At 39.7% G+C, this 25,869-nt stretch overlaps 1 protein-coding gene across 3 annotated transcripts in view; it reads right to left on the reverse strand.

The window, feature by feature from the left end:
- The window catches only part of LOC126203320 (Fanconi anemia group D2 protein), a 230,364-nt gene that overhangs the window by 148,974 nt on the left and 55,521 nt on the right, over window positions 1-25,869 (reverse strand). For all 3 annotated transcript variants that reach the window (XM_049937587.1, XM_049937586.1, XM_049937585.1), the window contains exon 8: window positions 12,950-13,047. In XM_049937587.1, the coding sequence (XP_049793544.1) occupies window positions 12,950-13,047 (98 nt within the window). The remainder of the gene's footprint in view (window positions 1-12,949; window positions 13,048-25,869) is intronic.

Here is a 25,869-nt window from a genome sequence, read left to right on the forward strand (position 1 = left end):
TTGCCGTCTTGCGACGGGTGGATCGTCCACCTGGGGTAATGTTTTTAGGTGTACTTGCCATTATGCTTGTAATTCGTCTGGCTTGCACCAGTTTGGTAGAACCAGGGATTTTCAGTTCCTGGAGCTGGTATCAGCCGCACCATTGGTGACAGACGCTGGCCAGAGTACCGGTGGTTACCACACAGACGTGTCTGGGCTTTTGTGTTAGTTTTCTTCGTTTCGCCGGTTTTTACTCCGGATACTTATCCTCGAGGATGTGATAGTTTTGGTCCGCCCCGAGTATTTGATTTCCTCGGTGCCACCCATATCTGGGAGGCTTTCCCCTATCCGCCACCTGGGGAGGCACCCGATGGAGGATCTATCAACCTCACATTTTATTATTATTATTATTATTATTATTTTAAAGCTGAAATAACGATACTAATAGTATGAATATATACAATACATCATTTGTTTCTATTAAAAAATTCGTTAATGGAGTAGAAGGAGTTGGCCACTAGTAAGTCTTTCAGGCTCCTTTTAAACTGATCTTTATTGGTAACTAAATTTTTTATGTTTACTGGCAAATTATTGAAGATGAGTGTTCCTGAGTAGTGGACCCCTTTTTGAACTAAAGTAAGTGCTTTTAAGTCCTTGTGCAGATCATTTTTGTTCCTGGTATTGTATGTATGAACTGAGCTGTTTGTTGGAAAAAGAGATATATTATTTAGGACAAATTTCATTAAGGAGTAAATATACTGAGAGGCAGTAGTTAGTATACCCAGTTCTTTGAAGAGGTTTCTACAGGACGTCCGTGAATTTACTCCACAAATAATACGTATTACATGCTTTTGGACTCTGAAAACTTTTGTTTGACTAGAAGAGTTACCCCAAATACCATATGACATTATGGAATGAAAGTAGGCAAAGTATGCAAGCTTTTTCATTTTTATGTCGCCTATGTCTGCTAACACTCAAATTGCAAATACAGATTTGTTAAGGCGTTTCTGCAGTTCTGTGGTGTGCTCTTCCCAACTGAATTTATTATCAAGTTGTAATCCCAGGAATTTAAGACTGTCAACCTCTTCTATCTGCTCTTCTTCATATTTTATGCATATGCTGGGTGGAAACCTCTTACAGGTTCTAAATTGCATATAGTGAGTCTTTTCAATGTTTAATGACAGTGAGTTGGCTTTAAACCATTTATTAATATCCATGAAAATATCATTAGCAGATCTTTCTAGAACTACACTTGACATACTATTTATTGCAATACTTGTGTCATCTACAAACAAAACGAACTCTGCTTCTGGCAGTGTAACTGATGAGAGATCATTAATGTACACAAGAAAAAGCAATGGCCCTAAGATGGATCCTTGTGGGACACCACATGTAATTTCTTCACATTCTGATGATGACTGATGACTTAATTCACTAGTCCCTTGCACTGACACCCTTGGTTTCCTGTTAGTGAGGTATGACTTGAACCATTTTGCAGCACTGCCCCGTGACACCATAGAATTCTAATTTACTTAAAAGGATGTTGTGGTTCACACATTCAAATGCCTTTGACAAATCACAGAAAATACCTGCTGCTTGTAATTTGTTATTTAATGAATTAAGTACATTTTCACTGTAGGTGTAAATAGCCTTCTCGATATCAGAACCCTTCAGAAATCCAAACTGTGTTCTTGATAATATGTTATTTGTGGTCAGATGGTTGAGCAGCTGCCTGTACATTACTTTTTCTAAAATTTTTGAGAATGCTGGCAAAAGTGAAATCGGTCTGTAGTTTGATGGTATCTCTTTATCCCCTTTCTTGAATAGAGGCTTAACATCTGCATATTTTAGCCAGTCAGGAAATGTCCCAGTTATAATTGACTGGTTACGCAAGTAACTAAGAATTGTACTAAACTCACAAGAACATGCCTTAATTAACTTTGTTGATATTTCATCATACCCGCTAGAATGCTTTGTTTTTAAAGATTTTATTATGGACGTTATTTCTTTTGGTGAAGTGAGTGATATATTCATGTACTTGAAGCTATTTGTGGAGGCTAGTTTCAGATATTCAAGGGCATTATTTACTGATCCTGAAAGTCCCATTCTATCAGTAACGGATATAAAGTACTTGTTAAATAGATTTGCCACACTATGCCCATCAGTTACTAATGTGTCATCTACCCTTAGTGCTATTTGCTCCTGTTCCTTTCTGGTTCTACCAGTCTGCTCTTTCACTATATCCCATATTGTTTTTATTTTGTTCCCTGACATTGCTATCTTCTTCTCATAGTGCATTTGTTTAGACATCTGAATTACTTTTTTTAATGTTTTACAGTATTCCTTGTATTTAGCTAAATCATCAGCATTGGAGCTATTCTTGGTCGACAGATACATTTTCCTTTTTGTCTTACAGGAAATCTTTATTCCTTGTGTAATCCATGGTTTTATTATAGACTTCTGTTTAATTTGAGTAACTCTTAGAGGAAAACAGTTTTCAAACCTAGTACTGACATTGTTCATGAATGTGTTATATTTTTCATTCATGTCATGAGCACTATAAACATCTTTCCAGATCATATCTTTGAGCAGTTTTCTAAAACACTCAATTTTTGGTTGATTGACTACTCTCCTGTACTCAGATTTAGCAGCCTTGATAATCTGCTTAGAATTTACATCTAAAACAAGGAGCTGCATGTAATGATCTGATAGTCCATTTATAACAGGTTTTATGATATGATTTTGTTCCTTTGATTTGTCTATAAAAATGTTATCAATGGCTGTCCTTGAGGATTTAGTGATCCTAGTTGGAAAGTTTACAGTGTGAGTTAGATTGAAAGACAACATTACTAACTGCAGTGAATGTTTACTGGAAGATTGCATTAGAAAATCTGTATTAAGGTCACCAGCAATCAAAATTTCTTTGTTTCTTCCTGTTAAATAACCCAAAAGAGCTTCTAGATGATCTAAGAATAGATTATAATTTCCTGCTGGTGCTCGCTAAATAGTTATTATTATATAGGATCTGTTATGGAACTCTACTTCTGTTGCACATGCTTCTAGATGCTGCTCTAAACAGAATTTATTAATGTTAATGTTCTCGAATTTATGGCAGTTTTTGATAAATGTGGCAACTCCTCCTCCATCCATATCTACTCTGCAGAAGTAGGAAGCTAGCTTAAATCCTGAAATGTCTAACATATCACTTGATGTTCAGAGAGGCAGATTATGTCAATTTGGTTAGATGAATTCATTTCATCGATACAAATGAGTAGTTCATCAACTTTATTTCTAAGTCCCGGAATGTTCTGGTGTAATAAAGATAACTGATACTGCATACTGATGGGATTGTAACTGCTTTGGCGAAGATGAACTGGTAGTTTCTGATTACTTTCTGTTAAACACTGTTTAAATGGAGGCTGTATGATAAAATCTGACTCCTGTTCATCTGTTTTCTCAAACTGAGTGTGTCTGCCAATCTCTCTTAAAACTCATTTTCTTTCCCCCTTCCCTATCCTAAAAAAGGCATCCCTCTGACACCTGTGACCACTGGTATTTTACCACTTGTGCCAGTGTCCCCCCTTAAGTTTTCTGCAATCAACCCAGACAGTTTTCCCTTCCCTTTCCTATTGAGGTGAAGGCCATGCCTAGTGTAGTCCCTCCTATCGATAGCATCCACAGGAATCAAACCAATATGGGACCCTATATCCGCCCTAAGCAGCCACTCCAACTCCAAGTTCACCCTCCCTACGGAAGAGTTCAAATGAGGCCGATCATGGCGTCTCAACACAGACACAAATCCCACAGTCGTATGCTTCGTTGCTGACGCTATCTTCACCAGGTCACTCTCTATGGAATATTCAGAGTCTCTGCCAATGATATTTCCCGGACCACCCACTATAACCACGGCATCCTCCTTTGTGAAATCCTTGCATAAAGCACCTACATCCTCTGTTACCTGACCCAGATCTGCACTAGGCTTGAAAAAGTTTGTGACCTGGTACTCTGGACCTAGATTTTCCTGCAGTAGTTGGCCAACACCTCTACCATGGGAACTACCTAACAACAGAACTTTCTTTCTCTTTACAAATTTCCCTACCTTTTTCAAGTCCTTGAAACCTTGTTGTGCCCTTTCTACAGCTTCAGCTACATGAGGCTCATCCGATTCTGACTGAGGCAACAGGTCAAATCTATTTTCAAGATTTATGACTAAGCTGTCTGATGCTCTCCTTTGCCTGTTCCCCCTATTATCTGTTGCCACTTCCCACCTCTGTTCACCCTCCTCCCTCTTTAACCTGTCTAGATCCTCCCTTGCCTTGTCTAGGTCAGCTTGAAGAGCTGCAATTTTCCCTTCCTGTTCCAATATTTTCCTATCTCTACTGCAGATCCTACAATACCACTGGTGAGCCTCATTTATGTCCCCATTTCCCACGCCACTACATTCGCCACAATGAAAGAAACTACAGCACCCATCACACCATACCCCGGAACTAACGATCCTACGGCATGTCACACACTTCTCACTCATGGTAAAAACAGAAATCGTAGAAGCTGATTTAAATAGTGACTAAAACGTAAACAAAGGACCCTAGAAACTATTCAGGCAGATACAAATAAATTGAAAGAGTACTGAATAAAAAAAACTGGTGATTACATATAACTCACTGTTTACTTACGATACGCGCGCGTGAAATTAAGCCTAAAATCCGTGCTATAGATGCGAGAAGGAAAATAAACTTCTTACCCCGTTTAATCTTCTTTAACACTTCACTAACACTTCCACTAATGTAACAACACTTATATTATATGTATACCAACTGGAAACGTTTATCTATAAGTTTAATTCACTGCTTACTTACGATTCACGCGCGTGGAATTAGGCCTAGGATTCGTGCTACAGGCGCGAGAAGAAAAATACGCTTCTTACCCCGTTTAATCTTATTTTATACTTCACTAACACTTCCAATAATTCAACAACACTTATATTATATTTATAACACCTGTACACGTTTAAAAATAGCTTAATAACAACGCTTTTTATAATTATTTAGTGAAGCAATTACTCGAAGAGTCCACGTCGGCACAGTGTTGCCAACTCTAGCTGACTGAATAAAGTTACAATTATTTAATAATGTAAGAATCCAATAGAGAGTATCTGCTTTCTCTCTCTCTCTCTCTCTCTCTCTCTCTCTCTCAAGTACAGTAGTTAATCTAACAGTTCCTTCAAAATCTCTGTATGAGTGATATGTACATGTCTATATGGCATTGCAGCATCTTCATTGAAAACTGTACACTGACATTTTCTAAATGTGTTTTCTTAAGAATATTTTATCCATCTGCAGTTTAGGCTGTTCTGCAATAAACTACCCTTAAGTTGTTGTTACTGTTGTGGTGGTGGTGGTAATCATTTCAGAGACTGGTTTCATGCAGCTCTCCATGCTAGTCTATCCTGCTCAAGTCTGTTCATCTCTGCATAGCTACCGAAACCTACATCCTTTTGAAGTTGCTTACTGTATTCATCCCTTGGTCTCCATTCATTACTAAATTGACAACTCCTTGATGCCTCAGAATGAGTCCTATCAACCAGTCCCTTCTTTTAGTAAAATTGTTGCATAAATTTCTTTCTTCCGAAATTCAACTCAGTACCTCCACATTTGTTATTCAAATTTCTTTCTTCCATAATTCAATTCAATACCTCCACATTTGTTATTCATCAATCAATTTAATTTTCAGTACATCATTAAAAAGCTTCTATTCTCTTATTATCTGAACTGCTTATCATCCACATTTCACTTACCTACAAATACAAAACACTTCAGGCAAATACTTTCAAAAAAGGCTTTCCGGCCATTGAACAATGGGAAGTCCTGGATGGAATAACAACAATATTATGAAAGGGATAGGTTGGTACTCACCATACAGAGGAGACATGGAGTAGCCAACAGGCACAACTAACAGACTGCTATACATTTTAGCATTCGTATGATGCAGAAAAGTACAACTCACTCACATATAGCCATTGTCTCTGGCCGCTGTGACCAGACTAAGTCATAAGTGCAGCTGATGGGAGCAGCAACCCAGTGGTGAGGATAAGGAGGGGCATGAAGCAAGGAGAGGAGGAGATAACAGGGAGGGGGGAGGTGTAGTGCTACTTGTGGGGGCATGGAGGGACGTCGTGGGGATAGAGTAGGGCTGCCTGGTGCAATCAGGAGTCATTGGGGGAGAGAGGGTGCGGAAAGAGAGGAGAAGAAAAGGGGAAAAGGATTAGCACATGTATCGGTAAAATTGAGCTGAATTCAGTGCAGGAAAGGTGCGGAAAGGGATAGCTCAGTAGAGGGCACAGACTGCTGAAACTTGAGGCCAAGGGGTTATTGGAACATAGAATATATTGCAGGGACAGTTCCCACATGCACAGTTCAGAAAAGCCCTTGTCAGTAGGAAGGATGCAGAGGGCACAGGCTGTGAAGTAGTCATTGAAGCGAAACACATTTTGTTGGTCAGCATGTTCAGCTACTGAATGGTCCAGCTAGCTCTTGGGCATAGTTTGTCATCAGCCATTCATGCGGACAGGAAACTTGTTAGTCAGCAAGCCCATGTAGAAATCAGCACAGAGGTTGCAGCCTAGTCTTTGATAGGATAGGAGATGCCTGTAACAGTACAGGAGTAGGTTGTTGTGGGAGGATGAATGGAACAGGTCTTGCATGTAGGTCTATCATGGAGACGTGAGCAATGAGGCAAGGTATTGGGAACAGGGGTGAAATAGAGATGGACAAGGATAATGTGTAGGTTTGGCGGATGGCAGAATACCACTGTGGGAAGGGTCGGCAGGATAGCTGGTAGGATATTTCTCGTTTCGGAGCATGTTGAGAGTTAGTCCAAACCCTCCTGGTGGAGAATGCGATTCAGTTGCTCCAATCCTGGGTGGTACCGAGTCATGAGTGGTATGCTCCTTTGTAGTCAGACAGTGGCTATGTGGGAGATGGTAGGTGACTGGTGAGACAAGGCATAAGAGGAGGAGGAGGAGATTAGTGTTTAATGTCCCATCAACAACGAGGTCATTAGAGACAGAACACAAGCTCAGATTAGGGAAGGAAATCGGCTGTGCCCTTCTGGCTGGGTTTGAACCGTCATCCTCCTGAGTGTGAGTCCATTGTGCTAACCACTGAGCCATCTCGTTTGGTCAAGGTGTAAGAGATATCTTTCTGGACACAGCAGAAAAGGTAATTTTGGTCTGTGAAGGCCTCTGTGAGATCCTTAGTATATTTGTAAAAGGGCTGCTTATCAGAGGAGACACGATGACAATGGGCAACTGGGCTGTATGGAAGGAACTACTTGATTTGTAATGGGTGCCAGCTGTCAAAGTCAAGGTACTGGTATATCTGATATGGACATAGGTACTGATGTAGACATCCTTGAGGTGGAAGTCAACATTAATGAAGGTGGCTTGTTCAGTTGAGGAGGACCAGGTGAAACAAATGGGGGAAAAGATGTTGAGCTTCTTAAGAAATGTTGACAGGGTGTGGTCATCCTCAGTCCAGATCACGAAGATGTCATCAATGAATATGCACCAGGTGAGTGGTTTGGGATTCTCAGTAGTTAGGAATAATACCTGTAGATAGCCCATGAATATGTTGGCATAGGATGGCACCATGATGGTACTCGTTGGTGTACCATGGATTTTTTTGTAGGTGATACTCTCAAAGGATAATTAATTGTAGGTGAGGATACAGCTGGTTATGGCGACCACGAAGGAGGTTGTAGGTTTGGAGCCATCCACGTGCTGGGAAAGATAGTGTTCAATAGCGGCATAGCCAAGAGCACTGGGGATGAAAGTGCAGAGGGAGGTGGAGTCAACAGTTACGAGAAGGGTGAAGCAACAGGAATTGCAACGAATGAGTGGAGGAAATAATCAGTATTTTTTTATACAGGAGGGTAGGTTACAGGCAGTAGAATGAATGTGTTGGTCCACTAGTGCAGAGATTCTCTCAGTGGGGGCACAATAACCTGTCACAGGCATCTCCTATCACATGAAAGGCAGCACTACCTGTGAAAGTAGTCATGTGATACACAAACTAAGCTGCAACCACTGTGCTGATTTCTACAAGCTGCCTGTCTGCACGAAAAGCTGCTGACAAACTGTGGCCAAGAGTCAGCTGGACCACCCAACAGATAAACGTAGTGCCCAAGTGAATGTGCTTCACTTCAATGAATGCCTCAGTGCCTGTGCGTCTGGATCCTCCCGTACCAACACCAGCTTTTCTGAACTGTGCAGGTGGGAACTCACTCTGTAATACATCCAACATTCCCAACCCCCCCCCCCCTCCCCGACCTCTATCTTCATTAGACCCCATCATCCACTTACCTATTTCCTTTCCTGTCCCCAACATACCCTTCTATTCCACCAATGCACTCGCTCGGCCTGTTCTTTTCTACATCTATTCCACTCCCCCTCCCCACTAAACCTCCAAACTACACATAGCAACCCTACCCTGTCCCCATCACGTACCTGCACACTCTCACAAGCAGCACTACACCCTGCTTCCCCCCCTCCCCAATCCATGCCTCCTCCTTACCTCCACAACCGGACTGCTGCTCCCATCAGGTCCAATGTCGACTCAGTCTGGCCACAGCGGCTGGACACAGTGATCTTGTAAGTGTGAGTTTGCTTATGTGAATGTGTGTGGGTTTTCTAGGACAGAAGGTGGCCTTTCAGCTCAAAACTAAAATGTATACCAATTTTTTCACTGTGTCTCTCTATGAACCAACATCTCTCAACACTTGAATTTATACTTCTGTAACAAAGTTCCTCCTTTTCAGAAACAGTTTTTTTGCTACTGCCAGTCTGCATTTTACATCCCCTCTACTTAGGCCCCCACCAGTTATTTTGCTTCCCAAACAGAAAAACTCATCAACCACTTTTAGCATCACATCTCCTAATACTAGTTCCTTCAGCACTGCCTGATTTAATTCAGCAACATTCCATTACCCCTGTTCTACTTTTGTACCAATTCATATTATAATCTCTTTCCAAGACAAAATGCATTCCATTCAATTGCTCTTGCAAGTGTTTGGCTGTCTCTGACAGAATTACAATGTCATCAACGAACATCCCTGAAACTTTAATTCCCTTTCTAAACTTTTCCATGGTCTTCTTCACAGCTTGCTCAATGTACACATTGAATAAAATTAGGGATAGGTTACAACACTGTCTCATTCGTTTCTCAACCATGGCTTCCCTTTTATATCCTTCAAATCTTATAATTGCTGTCTGGTTTCTGTACAAGCTGGATGTAACCTTTCACTCCCTGTACTTTATGCCTTCTACCTTCAAACTTTCAATTAGTTTCGTCCACTCAACAATGTCCAAAGCTTTCTCTAAATTTACTAAAATTATTAACATAAGTTTACCTGTCTTCAACTTATCTTCTAGGTTGTCATAGGGTCAGTATTGCCAGGCACATTCCTACATTTCTATGGAACCCGAAATGATCCTCCTCAAGGTTGATTCTGCCAGTTTTTTTTTATTATTTTTTTTATTAAATAATTTGTATCAATATTTTATAACCATTACTTTTTAAACTGTTGGCTTAGTAGCATTCACACTTGTTGGCACCTGTGTTCTATGGAATTATTATATTCTTCCTGAAATCTGATGACATTTCACCTGCCTCGTGTCTCTTGCACAACAGGTGGAATAATTTTGTCAGGGCACACTCATCCAAGGACCTTAATAATTCTGAGGGAATGTCTTACTCCAGGGACCTTGCTCTTACTTATGCCTTTCCGTGCTCTGACAAACTCTCCTTGCAATATCATATCTCCCATCTCCTCTTCACCTACTACCTCTTCTCTTTCAACAACATTGTTCTCTAGTTTGTTTTCCTTCCATCTTTCAGCCTTCCCATCTTTGCTGAGTACTGGCTTGCAATCTGAGCTCCTGATATTCATAAAGCTGCTTCTCTTTTTTCCAAATGTATTTTTAATATTCCTATTGCAGCATCTATCTTTCACCTAGTTATGCATGCTTCTACAGCACTGCATGGTGCCATTCCTGCTTTAGCATCTTGTACTATCTGTCAACCTTATTTTTTGTAGTCTGTATCCCCTTTTGCTTGCCTCATTTGTGGCATTTTTACATTTCTCCTTTCATCAGTTAAATTCGATACATCCTGTATTATCCACAGATTTCTATTAGGAGATATCTTTTTACCTGTGTGAGCCTCTGTGCCCTTCACTATTTCATCTCTCAAAGCTACCCATTTGGTTTTTATTTTGTATTCCTTTCCCCCATTTCAGTTAATCATTGTCTAATGCTCTCCCTGGAACGCTTCCATGTTATCCAACAAACCCTCAAAATGTGCACTGAGAATCTGTTCAGAAATAAAATGATCATGCAAACCCTGTCCAGATGAAAGCTCTTTGGACAGTACTTCAGGGAAGGTAAAGTGATGTAAGGAATGCTGTCTTGTTTAAAGAAAAAATATTTCTGAGAATTCTAACACAAATCACAATCTGCAAGTTGATTATCCAGTATGCCACTGTATACCCTCTGACAGGAACATCTCCAGGCATCTAAATAAAGTAATTACTTCCACCCATGGGCCAACACTTCTCAAAATGAAAATACTGAAGGCATTATTAAAGTGACTATAATACTTTTCATTCTATATATGCCCAATTAATAGGTAATTATGTGCCACACATTTTTAAGCCATATTTGTATAACAGCCTCCACAAATGGCAATTCACTACGTATGCTCCCTACAATCATAATTGGCTCCTCTTGTATATTACTTAAAGCTACATTACTTGGTATGCAGAGATGTGGCTTGTCATTTTCTAATTACAATATCTTGTGCTTTTAGAGCTGAAAGAAACAAAAATAGTAGATAAAATTATTAGTGAACCAGATACCGTGTTTAGTGGATAGCCAAAATCATCTCTTCTAATCTGTCACTTACTGAAAGGAGAGGCAACCTAGCTATGAACGAAAGCCAGAGGAGGAAAATATTACATAGTAAACTGTAGACAATGAGTTCATTACAGACTAAACACAAGCTTACAATGGGCAAGAATGGGGAAGGAAGGCAGCCATGTTCCCTTAAAAGGAACCACCACAGCATCTGCCTCAAGAAATTTACAAAAAGGGAGCACAACATAAATCATGATAGCGGGGAGGGATTTGAATGCTATTTCTCCAGAATGTAAGTTCTGTATGCTAACTGCCTTGATACCTCACACAGTTCACTTGAAGAGGAAAAAAAAGACTTGCGATACAGCAAAAAGGAAGACGTACAGTTTGAGGGAGAACGGAGTACTGACTCCAAAACATGAAAAAGGAGAGGCAAAATTTTAGATAAGGAAGCAGAAGAAATAACAATCTGCAACAGTTGGAATTCAAAGTGTAGAGCATTAACAGTCATTTGCAGGTAAGTGATACGTCAAAGCACATTATATACCTTTGGATACTCCCTGTGCAGATCTTTAGGAGTCCATGCTATAACAACATAAACCAGGTGTTGATGAAGAAATGGTAAGAAACTGAAAGTTTCCAATAAGACATACATAAAAATGGTTTCCTTCAAACAAACACACAAAACACACACACACACACACACACACACACACACACACAGAGAGAGAGAGAGAGAGAGAGAGAGAGAGAGAGAGAGAGAGAGAGAGAGTTCACATAGAAAGGCAAGAAAAGTCATAACAACCAAACTGGTTGAAATTTGCATATGCCGCTTTGGGATAACATAGTGAGACATCTAGGGATGTGAATGTAGTGTCCAGTACGTTTGTGGGCACGCATGAGCATATGACACAGCAGAGCAGCGGGCAGTTGTGTGTTCTGTCCATCCGACATACCAATACGTATGAGAACATCATGGCGTTCAGATTGCAAAATTCAACAATTAAGGAGCAGAACATGTTATCAGATTTCTGACTGTGGAAGGGATTAAACTGACCAATATTCATCACTGAATGGTGGCCTTATACAGGGGAGATTGTGTGTCCAATAAATCTGTGAGAAAGTGGAGTGCCTGTTTTTGTGAAGGCTGGGAGTGTCGGTGATGACCAGAGACCAGGCCAGGCAAATATGGTAATCATAATCACAGTTAAACTCATCAACAAGGTGAATGAACTGATCATCTATCACAATGATGGGACAATTCTGCATGACAGGTTGGGTTACCAGAAGAGTGGGTTCTAAAGAAGCTCAGCAAGCCTCAAAATGGACTGTGTACACAGCTAGCACTGCAGGACCTGTTCCAGACTCACGAAGACCCCACTTTCCTGGAGCAGATTGCCAATGGTGACGAGAGCCGGTGCCATCACTTTGTGCCAGAAACAAAGGTTGACAGCAAACAATGGAACCATGCATTGTCACCTGCACCTAAAAAATTCAAAACTGTGCTCTCTGCAGCCAAGGTGATATTCACAATCTTTTTCGACATCTGAGGTCTGATAATTATCAAATTCTTTGAGCACAGAAAAACCATTAACACTGACTTGTATTGTGAGGCACTCCATAGCGCCTATTTGGTAAACTGTTTTCAACATTAAAACAATTTCAGAGGCATTTTTACCAAGTAGAAAACAAAATTTCACAGCTTAAACTTGCCATGATAAAAAATGAAACAAAAACAAAAAAACACTACCAAAAACAATCACTGCAAAAGAACAGAACAAGTCAGGTTGATAACACAGGTAGCACTGAACTGGATATGAGTTGCACTATACACAGCTAGTGGCAGAAACGCACACTACACAAGCTCTGCTCACGGCAATGTTATTCCAGTTTTTTGTTTTTGTTTTAGTGTGTTCCAAAACATCTTTTTTTATATCTACTGCCACATGGTAAAAGTACTTTTTCAAAAATGCATTTACAATAAATCCATTAATATTCACAATGGTTTATCGAAAGAAAGAAACACAGCGATAATGAACTGTATTGTGCAACCATCACCTGAACCAATAAGAAGCATGACTTGATGCAGCACTATCAGCTGTCTGGAGCAGTGTTGATGCAATGGTCAGTAGGGAGTCATGGTAGTTTCTCAAAACCTGCAAAATAAATAAATAAATAAATTACACACACACACACACACACACACACACACACACACAGACAGACAGACAGACACGGGATGTCCCAGAAATGTGGAGACGAACTTCTAGGAGGGGTACGGCACATCATAATGACAGACAATTGCTTAGCAACCCATGGTTCCATGTATCAGGGGTAAGTGGTAGCAGAGGTTGAAGGTCGGAAAGAAATGCGGGAGAAATTTATTTCAAACATTTACTAAACATAATGAGTACACATGGTATATGGCATGAATAGAGCTCTTATGTTAGAACAGACACTAGAAGTGTGCACCATCAGACACCACACATGCCAAACATCAACGAAGCGTTGACTGCCAGACACGCTCTAAACACTTCAAGAGTTTCTTTCACTGTAACAGTTGCGCAGATGATTCCTGCAAGGACATCCATTTCAGACTCCACAAGGTTGTGAGACCCGAAATATTTCATGGCTCCCCACCAAAGAAATCAAGGCTCGATAAATATGGTGAAAGTGGGAGCCAGTGAATTCATTAATGTGGGAATGACCTTTTCAAATGCCTACAAACATCCAGTCCAAAATAAACAGGCATAATGCTGGAACCACACCCTGTCCCTCGCATTTGCTGGAACATCTTCACGTAAGCGGGGAAGAAGGTGTTCCAGAAAAGCCTGATAATTCATGGCAATTACGCAGGGTGGCAATTATGCAGTCGCCAGCCAAATCTGCCCACACGTAAACCATAAAGCAATGTTTTGCCATGTGATTCCGCACACTGTGGAGGTTTACTGATCCATGCAAATCTTCACTGTGGCAACTGAATACACAATCCCCAGTGAATGTAGCCTCATCACTGAACAGCACATGAGGGAGGACATGAACATCTTGTCCAGTTTGTTGCAGAAACCACTGTGCAAAACACACACATGCAGGATGGTCATCAAGGTGCAGTAACTGCACCTTTTGATATGAAAGGTGTTAGGCGTTGAAAACACACTGACATTGCTATGAGACATTTTTTTAGTTCAAGGCAACGGCAGGTATTGTGGTGCTTGGATTTGTCTTCAAGACATCCAACACACTTTCTTCCATAATGAATGAACATGCCAATTGTGATCTGCCCTCACTAGCCCTGCTGCTTCTTCATGACCCGTACTCACACAAATCTTGATGCATAGGCACTAACAAACTGTGGTGCTGTTAATGTCTGTCCTTGGAAGTGTTCTTGAAAAATGTCCAGTGGCTCGTCGTTGGCACTCAGCTATTCAATACATCAGGTTCATGTTTGCAAGCTCACCGTTTGTATACAACTCCATGCTCCTCGTATGCTGGTTAGTGCTTCTATGAGTCACATACTTTTCATAAATAATGTAGCAAGAAGATTCTGATAAAGTAAGTATTTACATTTATATTTACAGTGCACAAGGCACTGGCCTACGTATGGCAGAAAGAAAGGGTACAAAATGTCAGTATGATTTATTTATGTTCATACATTATCCAGGACCTCTCGCTCTCTCTTTCTGTGTATGTGTTGGAGGTGGAGCAGTAGATATCACTTTGCTTACTCCATTCCATAAATGAATTCCTATACTTAAGTCATCACAAGGGGTAAGATTTGTTGTGAGCTGGCTTCCAAGCATGTGCTGTCGGCTGTTCGGCTATTAACTTGCAGCTTTGCTGTTGCTAGCTCTAGTGCTATTTCCTGGAAGATTATTTGAATGGTATCTTCTCTGACTAACCAGGACATCTGCTGGTGCTGAAGTCACATGCTGCAAGCCAGGGCTATACCAGGGACGCTCAACCTCACAGTGTCTTGCAGCCATCGCGGCTGGCTTACAGTGGAGTAAAGAGAGCATTATTGCATTAATTGATGCATACAGGGAAACGCTGTGCATATATAATGAGAAAAATCACTGTTATTAAAGTAAATATCTGCAACAGACATTTTGCTGCCAGACAACTTTCTACAAACCTTACACTATCAGACAGATTCACCAGACAAGCCAGCTATCCCCCCAACCTGCTAGCCAACAGTCTCATGGTAAAACCTGCTCCATGTGGCAAGGGTTTTAGGACTCCATACACCAGTAGTAGTGGCATTGTTGAAGATTAAACACCTTTTTTTGTAAGGTGTACCTTGACAGCTTACTTGATAATGCGTGTCAACATAAATTTTGTGGACTCAAATCAAATGGTACTGGCAGCTCTACAATTTTTCTGCTTCTTATTGCACCTTTCAACCATTGATAGTGCATACAACAGTGCATTAGTAAGTTTGATAAAACAATAGGAAATAATTTCTTTTGTGAAAACAAACATTTATATGTTACAATGTTCATTAAACTTGATAACAACTTTGTTTCCTAATCTGCATCATATTTGTTTACAGCATAGGTGAACTCTTCATTTGACTAACATTTCTTCCCCCCAAGAAGGGATGGAAGGGAGAACATTTTGAGGCCCCAACTTGAGACCCTTTCACCACCTAACAGCAGATGAGTGGCCAGGTTTCACAGCATTTTTCTGTGCAATAATCTGTTTGATGTGTCCTTCAATTCACTGTTCAAACAATCCAACAAAATTTTGTAGTAAGAGCCAATCACTGTTTTATAGTTTTCCAAATAACCAATCATGATGTCTTGTAAGTCTCAAGAAAACCAATTGTCTCACCAACAAAACAATTTGGTTTTCCCAACGCATTCTCATCTTTGCCATCCCAGTTTTGACTATAGTATCGTATCCAGGACACGATGCTTAATTCGTGTTTTATCAACAGGCATGTAATGGTACAGTAAGCGATTCAAATATAGTTTTAGAATCATTCTCATTAACATGATTTTCATCTAGAGTTAACAAACACAGTATCTATTGTGTACGCTGCTTCTTCATATACAGGTACAAAAATTTTCACGCAAAGGCATTCTGTATGAGTTTTTTGCTCTTTTTCAAGTTTGGAAGGAATATAGCCTCTGGAAAATTGGCACTTTTGGTTATTTTGAAACTCATGGCTGTGATACTTAAATGGTAGAGCACTGACAACAAATGACAGATATCTGAGTTTAAGTCCCAGTCCAGTACAAAGCCTCACCTTGTCACAAATGATTAAAATATTTTATTTACTTGTCCGGAAGTGGACAGTATGGACTCATTTATAAAAGTATAACATGTTGCTTAGCCTGTAAACTGACTCATTAAAAATCATTATTATATGCTGAGGAAAAGCTCTGGAGAATGTAATGTTTGGGCCATCGTACTGTAAGTTGCTCCTAGAGCCATTTAATGTCAACTCACTTATGTCTCCCTAATCAACCATCTCGGATTTCGTTGACATTCACACATGTCCCCGATGAACACTGGTAAAGTTTAATGTTCGTCGATGCAATACTGGCTGAGATACGGTCACTTGTTTGACTCCATGTGCGACTTTGTGCACAGTGAGTGTGAACTTCTGGCATCTCTGAGCTGTTAAATCTGAGGCAATATTTTGTTGAACAAAGTGAAATTTGGTCATCTTGTACAACTTTATACATTTTCTTAAAAATGTTAATGAAAAGAATTTTACGAGCCATCTTCAGTCTAAAAATTTTGGACAAAATCCCACAAAAGAAAAACAGCACCCAAAGAAGTTTCAAAGTTTGACTTCAGAGAATAAAGGTAAGACGAAAATGTGAAACTCAGCACATAGTAACCTAACAACAAAGAGTTCTTAAAAGTAATCTTTCATTTATGTATCACTTTCCAATACCAAATAAAATGACTACGAAGTTAAACATCTTGTAAAAAGGTCAAAAATGCAGTAATATTTTCCAACAGTCTACATTTTTGTTGATAAGATGACAATTTTTGTAAAAATGGGCTATATTCCACACTTATGTTACAAATACCATTTTATGTTAAAGCCTCAAAACCAGTTTAATTCAAAACAACATATTTTAAGCCTCCCCCCGTCCACCCCAGGAAGAGTGGGTTTAATTTCCAACATGTGCTAGCAATGCTACATAAATTTTGGCAAAGCAGCGAGAAAAATCACACTGTGAATAAGGTTCTAACTCTGGCTTCTTATATCTCATTGATAAAAAGCATGATCAACAGGAAACTTTGGACACAATTACATACCAACACAAGGTTTTCCAATATAAAATATCATTCACATACTGCTTTCTATTCAGTCTACTTTTAGAAAATGTTTTACATAACTAATTGCAAACTAATCAATTGAAAGTGCATGTTTTCAAGCACTCAGAAAATTATGTTTGATTTTCCATGTCCACCAACAACACCAGAAAATGATGGAAAAATTGGAGGGAATGTACCACAGCAACAAGCTACATGGCAGCAGTCTGTTGTCTTTAGTGTCATTGCATATGGTTGTTATTTTTAAACTGACAAGTAATATCTCACTATATTGTGTAGATCCATGGTGACATTGTCACTACAAGTTCAAGAAGATGAACCAGCATCCCCATTGCAATAGAGGTCATGGGCAATAGGTGTGCAGCACCATCCAGGATCCCAAGTCTGTAATCTGGTTTCTTAATTTAGGTTAGATGCCCCGTGGTGATAATTGTCTGCTTACAAAGCCGAAGTACACTGTCCCCAATTCTCAAATCTGTAGGAATATCTCACATAGATGGCAAGCAAGAAATACACACATCAAAAACTGTTTTGGATCACCCCGGTTCCCAGAACGCCTGAAAATAAACGTTGACTGTGGATATTGTATCACAGACACAGTCCCTTCAACTGTTCAGAGATGTCACTAAACCCGCCCAAAGATGTAAACAAACATGCATGAGTAGCACCTATTAGACAGAGGGAGTCCGATAGCTGATCAGTTCGAGTCATTCCACCAGGAAAGAGTTACACGGCTTGTCTGTAGTTCAACCATGTCTAGACGGTCAATACCGCACTTCAATCGCGTCTGCATTGTTACTTTGTACCAGGGAGGGCTCTCAACAAGGGAAGGCATCTCATAGTGAACCAAAGTGATGTTGTTTGGACATGGAGGAGATACCAAGAGACAGGAACTGTCGATCACATGCCTCGCTCAGGCCACCTAAGGGCTACTACTGCAGTGTATGACCACTACCTATGGATTATGGCTCAGAGGAAGCCTGACAGCAACGCCAGCATGTTGAATAATACTTTTCCCGCAGCCACAGGACATTGTGTTACGACTCAAAGCATGCACAATAGGCTGCGTAATGCACAACTCGACTCCCAACGTCCATGGCGAGGTCCATCTTTGCAACCACGACACCATGCAGCGCGGTACAGATGGGCCCATCAACATGCCGAATGGACCGCTCAGGATTGGCATCACTTTCTCTTCACTGCAGTGTACCAGCATATGAGTGTTGCAAAAGCTCTCATCCAGACAACCGTTGGAGACATGTCTGAAGGCAACCCAGTGAGGCTGAACACCTTAGACACACCGTCCAGCGAGTACAGCAAAATGGAGGTTCCCTGATGTTTTGGGGTGGTATTATGTGGGGCCAAAGTATGCCACTGGTGGTCAGGGAAGGTGCCATAACGGCTGCATGATATGTGAATGCCATCCTCCGACCGAAAGTGCGACCATATAGGCAGCATATTGGCAAGGCATTTGTCTTCATGGACGACAATTCGTGCCCCCATCATGCACAGCTTGTGAATGACTTCCTTCAGGATATCGACATTGTTCAACTAGAGTGACCAGCCTGTTCTCCAGACATGAACCCTATCAAGCATGCCTGGGTTAGATTGAAAACGGCTGTTTATGGACGACATGACCCACCAACCATTCTGAGGGATGTATGCCGAATCGCTGTTGAGGAGTGGGACCATCTGGCCCAACAGTGCCTTGATGAACTTGTGGATGGTATGCTACGATGATTACAGGCATGCATCAGTGCAAGAGGACGTGCTACTGCGTATTAGAGGTACCGGTGTGAACATCAATCTGGACCACCACCTTTGAAGGTCTCACTGTATGGTGATACAACATGCAATGTGTGGTTTTCATTAGGAATAAAAAGAGTGGAAATGTTGTTTATGTTGATCTGTACTCCAAATTTCTGTACAGGTTCTGGAACTCTCGGAACTGAGGTGATGCAAAACTGTTTTTGATGTGTGTAATTTCAATTTTGATTTTAAACTTCTCGACATTCGGTTTGTATTTTTTTTAAATTTTTCAGCCATTTTCTGCAGTTCAGTTTATGCAAACTGATACTGTTGGCCAGATTATGACCTTGAGAAAACCGACAGCATGGAAATGAGGTAGTGTTCTGGTACGTAACAAGCATCCTGTCTTTCAAGCCAATAAAGTGAATGAGCTGGGCTTTGAGGACATACAAATTTTATCAGAGCATCATTTTGTTCTGTTGATATGTCAATAATTTTCCCGATTCCTCCAATTGATTATCATACATACACGCAATATAACAGCCAGGTGAGAACTACGTGGTTGAGTCTGTGTTTGTTGCTGTGAGACTACTGATTATCTACATCAGCCATTTCTGCAGTAGGACGCGTGCAACATACTATCATGGTGTAAACTGTAAACAATTTCACCACGGACCAATGCAAAATGATGAGCTATTACATGCCAATATACAAACAAAAAAATACAAGCAACAAAACACAGTCAACAGGTTGTTCAAATGTAACCTGTTGCCATTGTACATTACCTCAAATTTGTCCATCATTTTCAGGTATTATTAGTGCACAATGAAAAATCGAACATGATTTTCTGTGCTTGAAAACATGTTCTTCCCAACTGTGATTAATTTGAAATCAGCTATGGAAAACAGATTTTCTAAAAGCAGCCTGAATGTGATCTATTTTACTAATTTTTATGAAAAAGAAGTTGAACTGATTTTGTAGAAATTTAGAAAACAGTACCCTGGAAAACCTTATGTTGCTAATTAGTTGTGTCCAAAGTTTCACGCTGATCAAGCTTTTAATCGACAAGATGTAAGACATTCTCAGTGCAATTTTTCCAGCCACTTTACCTCAATTTATGTAGCATTGGTAGCACATGTTGGAAAGTAAACTCACCCTTTAGGGCTGGGGAGGCTTAAAATGCACTGTTTTGAACGAGACTGGTTTTGAAACTTTAGTAGAAAGTGGTATTTTTAAAAGAAGTGTAAAATATACCCTATTTTCACAAAAAGTTTGTATCATCTTATCGACAAATTTGTAGACTGTTGGAAAATGGTATTAAGTTTCATGTTCAGCATGTGTTTACTCTAAGAGATATAAGAATCCATAGTTTACATTTTTCTGTGCTGTGATTTCTGCACGCAACCTTGCTTCATATTATCTAACATCCTTAGCCCACACTGAATAATCAAATACACCTACTTTGTAATTAAAAACATGGTCCTTCTAATGAGCCCAGCTTGGAAAGTGGCAAATGAAGTCAGGCAAGTGACCATATCTCAGCCAGTATTGCTTCGACAAATGTTGAACTTTACCAATATCCATTGGGGACGTTTGCAAGTGTGCACACAAAATTTCATTGAAATATGTGATGGCTGAGCAGGAAAGCATTTTGAAATTACCAATATCCATTGGGGACGTTTGCAAGTGTGCACACAAAATTTCATTGAAATATGTGATGGCTGAGCAGGAAAGCATTCTGAAATTAGCCGACTGCATTCTGAAATTAGCCGACTTGACATGGAATCAGCCACTGCATAAAATATCATATCCCTGTATGCTGCAATCATTTTACTACAGTCCAATGCAGTTGAAAACAGTGAGCCAGCAGAATAACAGTATAAAGAGTGTCACAACTCAAAATAAATGTTTTTATGTGTACAGTCTGCATAATGAACTGTTTTGTGTTCTGCAGAATGCTTTATGAGTAGAACTGCCTAATCCTTCAAGTCCAGAGCACTAGTATGTACCTTAGTAATACAACAAAATAGCAGTGGTTGGTATTTTCTGTGACCTATCTAGGGTCTTTGTGTAAATCACAATGTTCTAGATAAACTGAAGTTTTATGAGACTGATGTACAGCAAACCAATGGATAATGTCACATCTAACCAAAAGAATACAGGAAGTTGCGCTTACATGTAAATGATCTTCTAATATACAACATGCAGAATTAATCAGTCCAAGCACATATACAGAAGTACAAGGAACAGTAAACAATATTCTTAAACGTATCATTGACTGGTTTTTTGTGAATGGTCTCACCCTAAATTAAAAAAACACACACACAGCATATTAAGTTCTGCGCATCTAGAGGTACTACTCCAATGATACATGTAACACAGGGTAAGGAAATAATGAAAGGGTGGGAACTTCAAAATTCTTAGGTGTCCATATTGATGAGCTTTTAAACTGGAAAAGGCACATATTAGAACTCCTAAAACAATTTTGTTCAGCCACATTTGCACTTTGAATCATAGCAAATCTTGGAGAGAGACAAGTCAGTAAATTGACATATTTTGATTCAATAATGCCATATGGAATAATGTTCTGGGGTAACTCATCTTTAAGAAAGAAAGTCTTCATTGCTCAAAAACATGCTGTAAGAATAATATGTGGTGCTCATCCATTATAATCTTGTAGACATCTCTTTTAAGGATATGGGCATTCTGACTACTGCTTCACAGCATATTTGTCATAAATAAGCCACTACAGTTCAAAAGGAACAATAATGTACATATTTACTACACTAGAAGGAAAAATAACATTCATTACTTCATACTGATATCGTATTTTAGCACAAAAAGGGATGCTGCAACTATAATTTTTGGTCACTTGCCCAGTGACATAAAATGTATGACAGATAGCAAAATAAAATTAGAAAACTACCGTATTTACTCGAATCCAAGCCGCACTTTTTTTCAGGTTTTTCTAATCCAAAAAACCGCCTGCGGCTTAGAATCGAGAACAAAGTAAGCGGAAGTTCTGAAAAATGTGGGTAGGTGCCGCCACAACTAACTTCTGCCGTTGAATATATGTAGCGCTACACAGGCATGCTTTGCAGGCACAAAGTTATGTACTGGCGCCAAAACCTCTGCATCAGTAAATAAATTTTTTTTAAAAAAATGGTGGAAGACAAGCTTTTTTCTCTGCCCCGAGTTTCGACCATTGCATCTTCATACATTATCCAACAAAATAAATACAAATTTCGTATTGTTCATCTTCGAATGTAGCAGCATTTCAATGTACTACGAAAATCCGACTGGCAAGACTGTTTGGGATGTTTGTCAATATGGGAAACTACGTTCTCAATTTTTTCCTACCTGTGAGAAGAGATGGTTGCTAATAGGAACTTGTGAATCACATGCAGTATTCTCTTCACCATAAGAATAATACCAAGATAAACATTTTTTCATGTATTCTTTTGTGATTTCAGCTATCTCATTTAAATCCTGTCTGCCTAATAAACTACGAAATTAGAGTGAGACAACAGCAAACGCGGAAGAATACACATATTGTGTCATGTTTATATTCATATTATTCTTAAGCCTAATAGTGATACAGTCAGAAATGAAGCACGGCAGTTGACTAGATTTTTAAATTTAAGATGACTCTAATTTCTGTGCAGAATGTAATGTACTAAAGAGGCGTCTGCAAAGATTTTCAAACGGAGAAAAATTTTCGCTAAACTCTCGTTCAGAGCATTTTCTATCACACGCAGTCTATTATTTGGTTCTTGTTGATCATCATCAAAGAAAGTAGCAGTGTAAGTAACAACAAATAGCAGTCTCTTGCCACTGTTTCGCTAATGAGAAGATTCCTCTCTCTCTCTCTTTCTTTTTTAAATTGTAAGCGGTGGTACCATGCACAAAAGCAAGCCATGCAGCGAGCGGCGACAGGCCATAAACACTCATTATCAGAAAGCGACAAACGATGCATGACACAATACAGTAATGCATTTTCAGCTTAGAGTGACGTAAACACCTGTAACAAAGAGAACGGCACTTATCAGATCAAAGAAAAATAAGCAATCAATTCAAACCAGACGAAGCACGTGAAAAAGGAAGGGTACCCGTATAAATATGGATGGAGCACCTGACGCATAACAATGGCTACCTGGTAAAGCTTAACTGCTAAGCTTACGACTTGAACCAAACTACTGTAGCTGTATAGTCATTCATTCGACCTAAATTGTGTCTCATATTATAATGGACCAACTTTGTTTCGATTTGGAAGTGCGGCCTAAAACTTCTCTCCCCTTGAATTTCGAGTCTCAAATTTCAGGTGCGGCTTAGACTCGGGAAATTTTTTTTCCCTTGATTTCGAGTCTCATTTTTCAGGTGCGGCTTAGATTCGAGTGCGGCTTAGATTAGAGTAAATACAGTAACCGAAAAAGTTTCTCCTTAACGACACCTCCTGTTCTACAGAAGAGTTACCATCACTGCAATGTGTAAAAGGTGGTGGGTGGCAATTGCTAAGTCACATCTGTATGTTAAAAATAAATACATAAAAAATAAAAACAAAATGTATAACTGTCCAACTTGTAGCCACATTTACAAATTAAATTGCAATGGGAATGTAAAATAATTCGTTCCACATAATTACGAAATTGTGCAGAATGATCCATGGAATATGTAACTTACTATGATAACTAACTGTTTGTATTGGAGGTATTTTGCTGTGCTATTTGTTGCGATAGGTGATATTACTACTCTGAGTGGTAACAGAGAAGTCTACTGTCCCAAACAGGGGATATCTCTGCCAATAAAAAATGAAATACTCATGTGGCACTGTTGGCTGGAAGACACCACATGGTATGTTCAGTTATTATTCCTCTGCACACAATTGTCCCTTTTCACGTGATGTATGACAGTTCTATGTTTCTCCTGAGCATAGGTGACTGTTACGAATGCGGAATTAAAATTTTTTAGGCCAACACTTGTATATGAATTGAGGATGAGCACATGCAGCGAAGACATGATGCTTGCTCAAGGTCACTTAATGTGTTTGTGATTATCCCACAGCAGGGAAAAGTTTTCTTCTCAGATGAAAGTGCAATTTTTCGATCTTGTCGGAATGTCTATCGATCTTGTCGGAATAGTGATATTCCTAGTGGTGCAAGGAAAACCCACATTACTATAAAGAGTTAGAGAATATCCTCTGCATTTACGATCTGGGCTGCAATGTCCAGTAGGTACCTCAGAGGCCATATTTCTTTGATGGTGCAGTGAGTAACTATTCTTACTTGCAAATGCTGTGTAAATGATTTATTCTGGAGCTACGGAGAATGACAATTCTTGGAGATAGTTGGCTTCAACAAGATGAAACTCTTGCTCATTACACTCTCCATATTCAATAATTCTTGAATGAAGTGTTACTCCAGAGGTGGACGGAGAGAGGATCAGTGTATTTACCAGCGCCGATCAAGTGGTCTCCGAGGAGTCCAGATCTGACATCACGCGACAATTCCCTGTACGTAATAACTACGTCACATGTCACAAAACAATACCAGACACTGAAGTAAGCTGTTAGGAAGGCATTCACGGAAATCACACTGCCTATGCTTCAGAAAATTTCACTCAGGGCTGGCATTGCCTCATTTTGTGCCATGACAATAAATGGTGCCAATACTGATGTTCTGTATCACTAAACAAGCCAGAACATAAAGTACCAATGTTTTGTCGCACATCTGCTATGACACGTTTGAAGTAAATAAACACTCATCAGACTATACGATGATGAGTGAAGGGAGAGGGTTAAACCACGAGCCAGCATACTCCTCTCACAAGGAGACGGCATGACGGTGGGGTCGGGGATTTGTCCGAAATTTTGTGTGGTGGAGGAGGACCTCTACCACCTCACGTGGTTAAAATATTAGGACGCACTACCCGGAAAATCCCGGGAAAAATCGATCCAAAGTTTCTTAGGTGCCGTATGAGTATAAAATGTTCGTGAATTGCCGAGGCGCCGTCTGGCCTAGATGTTTAGGTCTCTGACTCTTATGCCAGAGGTCTCGGGTTCGATTCCTCCTCTAGCACCTTTTTTTTTTCTGTTTCATTTTCTTTTGTTATTTCGCCAATTATTCAGAAAGTTTCCCAAACCTACATTATCTTTAACAAATTAGTTACGTTATTGAATAAAAATTATTTTCTTTTTGACCAACACAATTTGTGGTGGTGGTTTTCCATTTTTCATTGTAAAGTATATGAGGAGAAACATTGGGTTTTTAATCAGAATAGCAAAGTCGATTGGGAAACATTAAATTTTTATTCATATAATAATTATAAACAAGAACCGCAGTGGTAATTATCGTAAAAACAAACAAAGCAATAGTTTTTGCTACATCTTGCGCAACATATGAAAGCGGATTTTTTACAATCACAGGGCGTTTGCAGTAAATCTGTACAAAAACATGCCCCATTAACATTTACGGAAATGTTTTGAGTTTCTCATAATTTTGAGGCAAACCAGGAATATTTAATCATGTCTCTGAATATTGGTGACGATAATTGATGGTGAATTATAGAATGAATTTTTATACAATCTTCCCGGGAATTAATTTCATGATTCTCCTGTAACAATGCGCTGCAATTTTGCAAGCAACAGAAGAAAAAAAATGTACGGGAAGAGGAATCGAACCTGAGACCTTTGTCATAAAGGTCCGAACGCTAACCATGTAGGCCAAACGGCGACTCGGCAAGGAACTAACATTTTATACTCATACGGCACCTAAGAAACTTTGGATCGATTTTTCTCGGGATTTTCCGGGTGGTGCGTCCTAATATTTTAATCACATGAGGTGTTAGGGGTCCTCTTTCACCACACAAAATTGCGGACAAATCCCCGACCCCACGGTTGTGCCATCTCCTTGTCAGATAGCGCCAAGAGGGCTGCAAAG

Source organism: Schistocerca nitens, chromosome 9 (assembly GCF_023898315.1).
Source record: "Schistocerca nitens isolate TAMUIC-IGC-003100 chromosome 9, iqSchNite1.1, whole genome shotgun sequence".
Lineage (NCBI taxonomy): Eukaryota > Metazoa > Arthropoda > Insecta > Orthoptera > Acrididae > Schistocerca > Schistocerca nitens.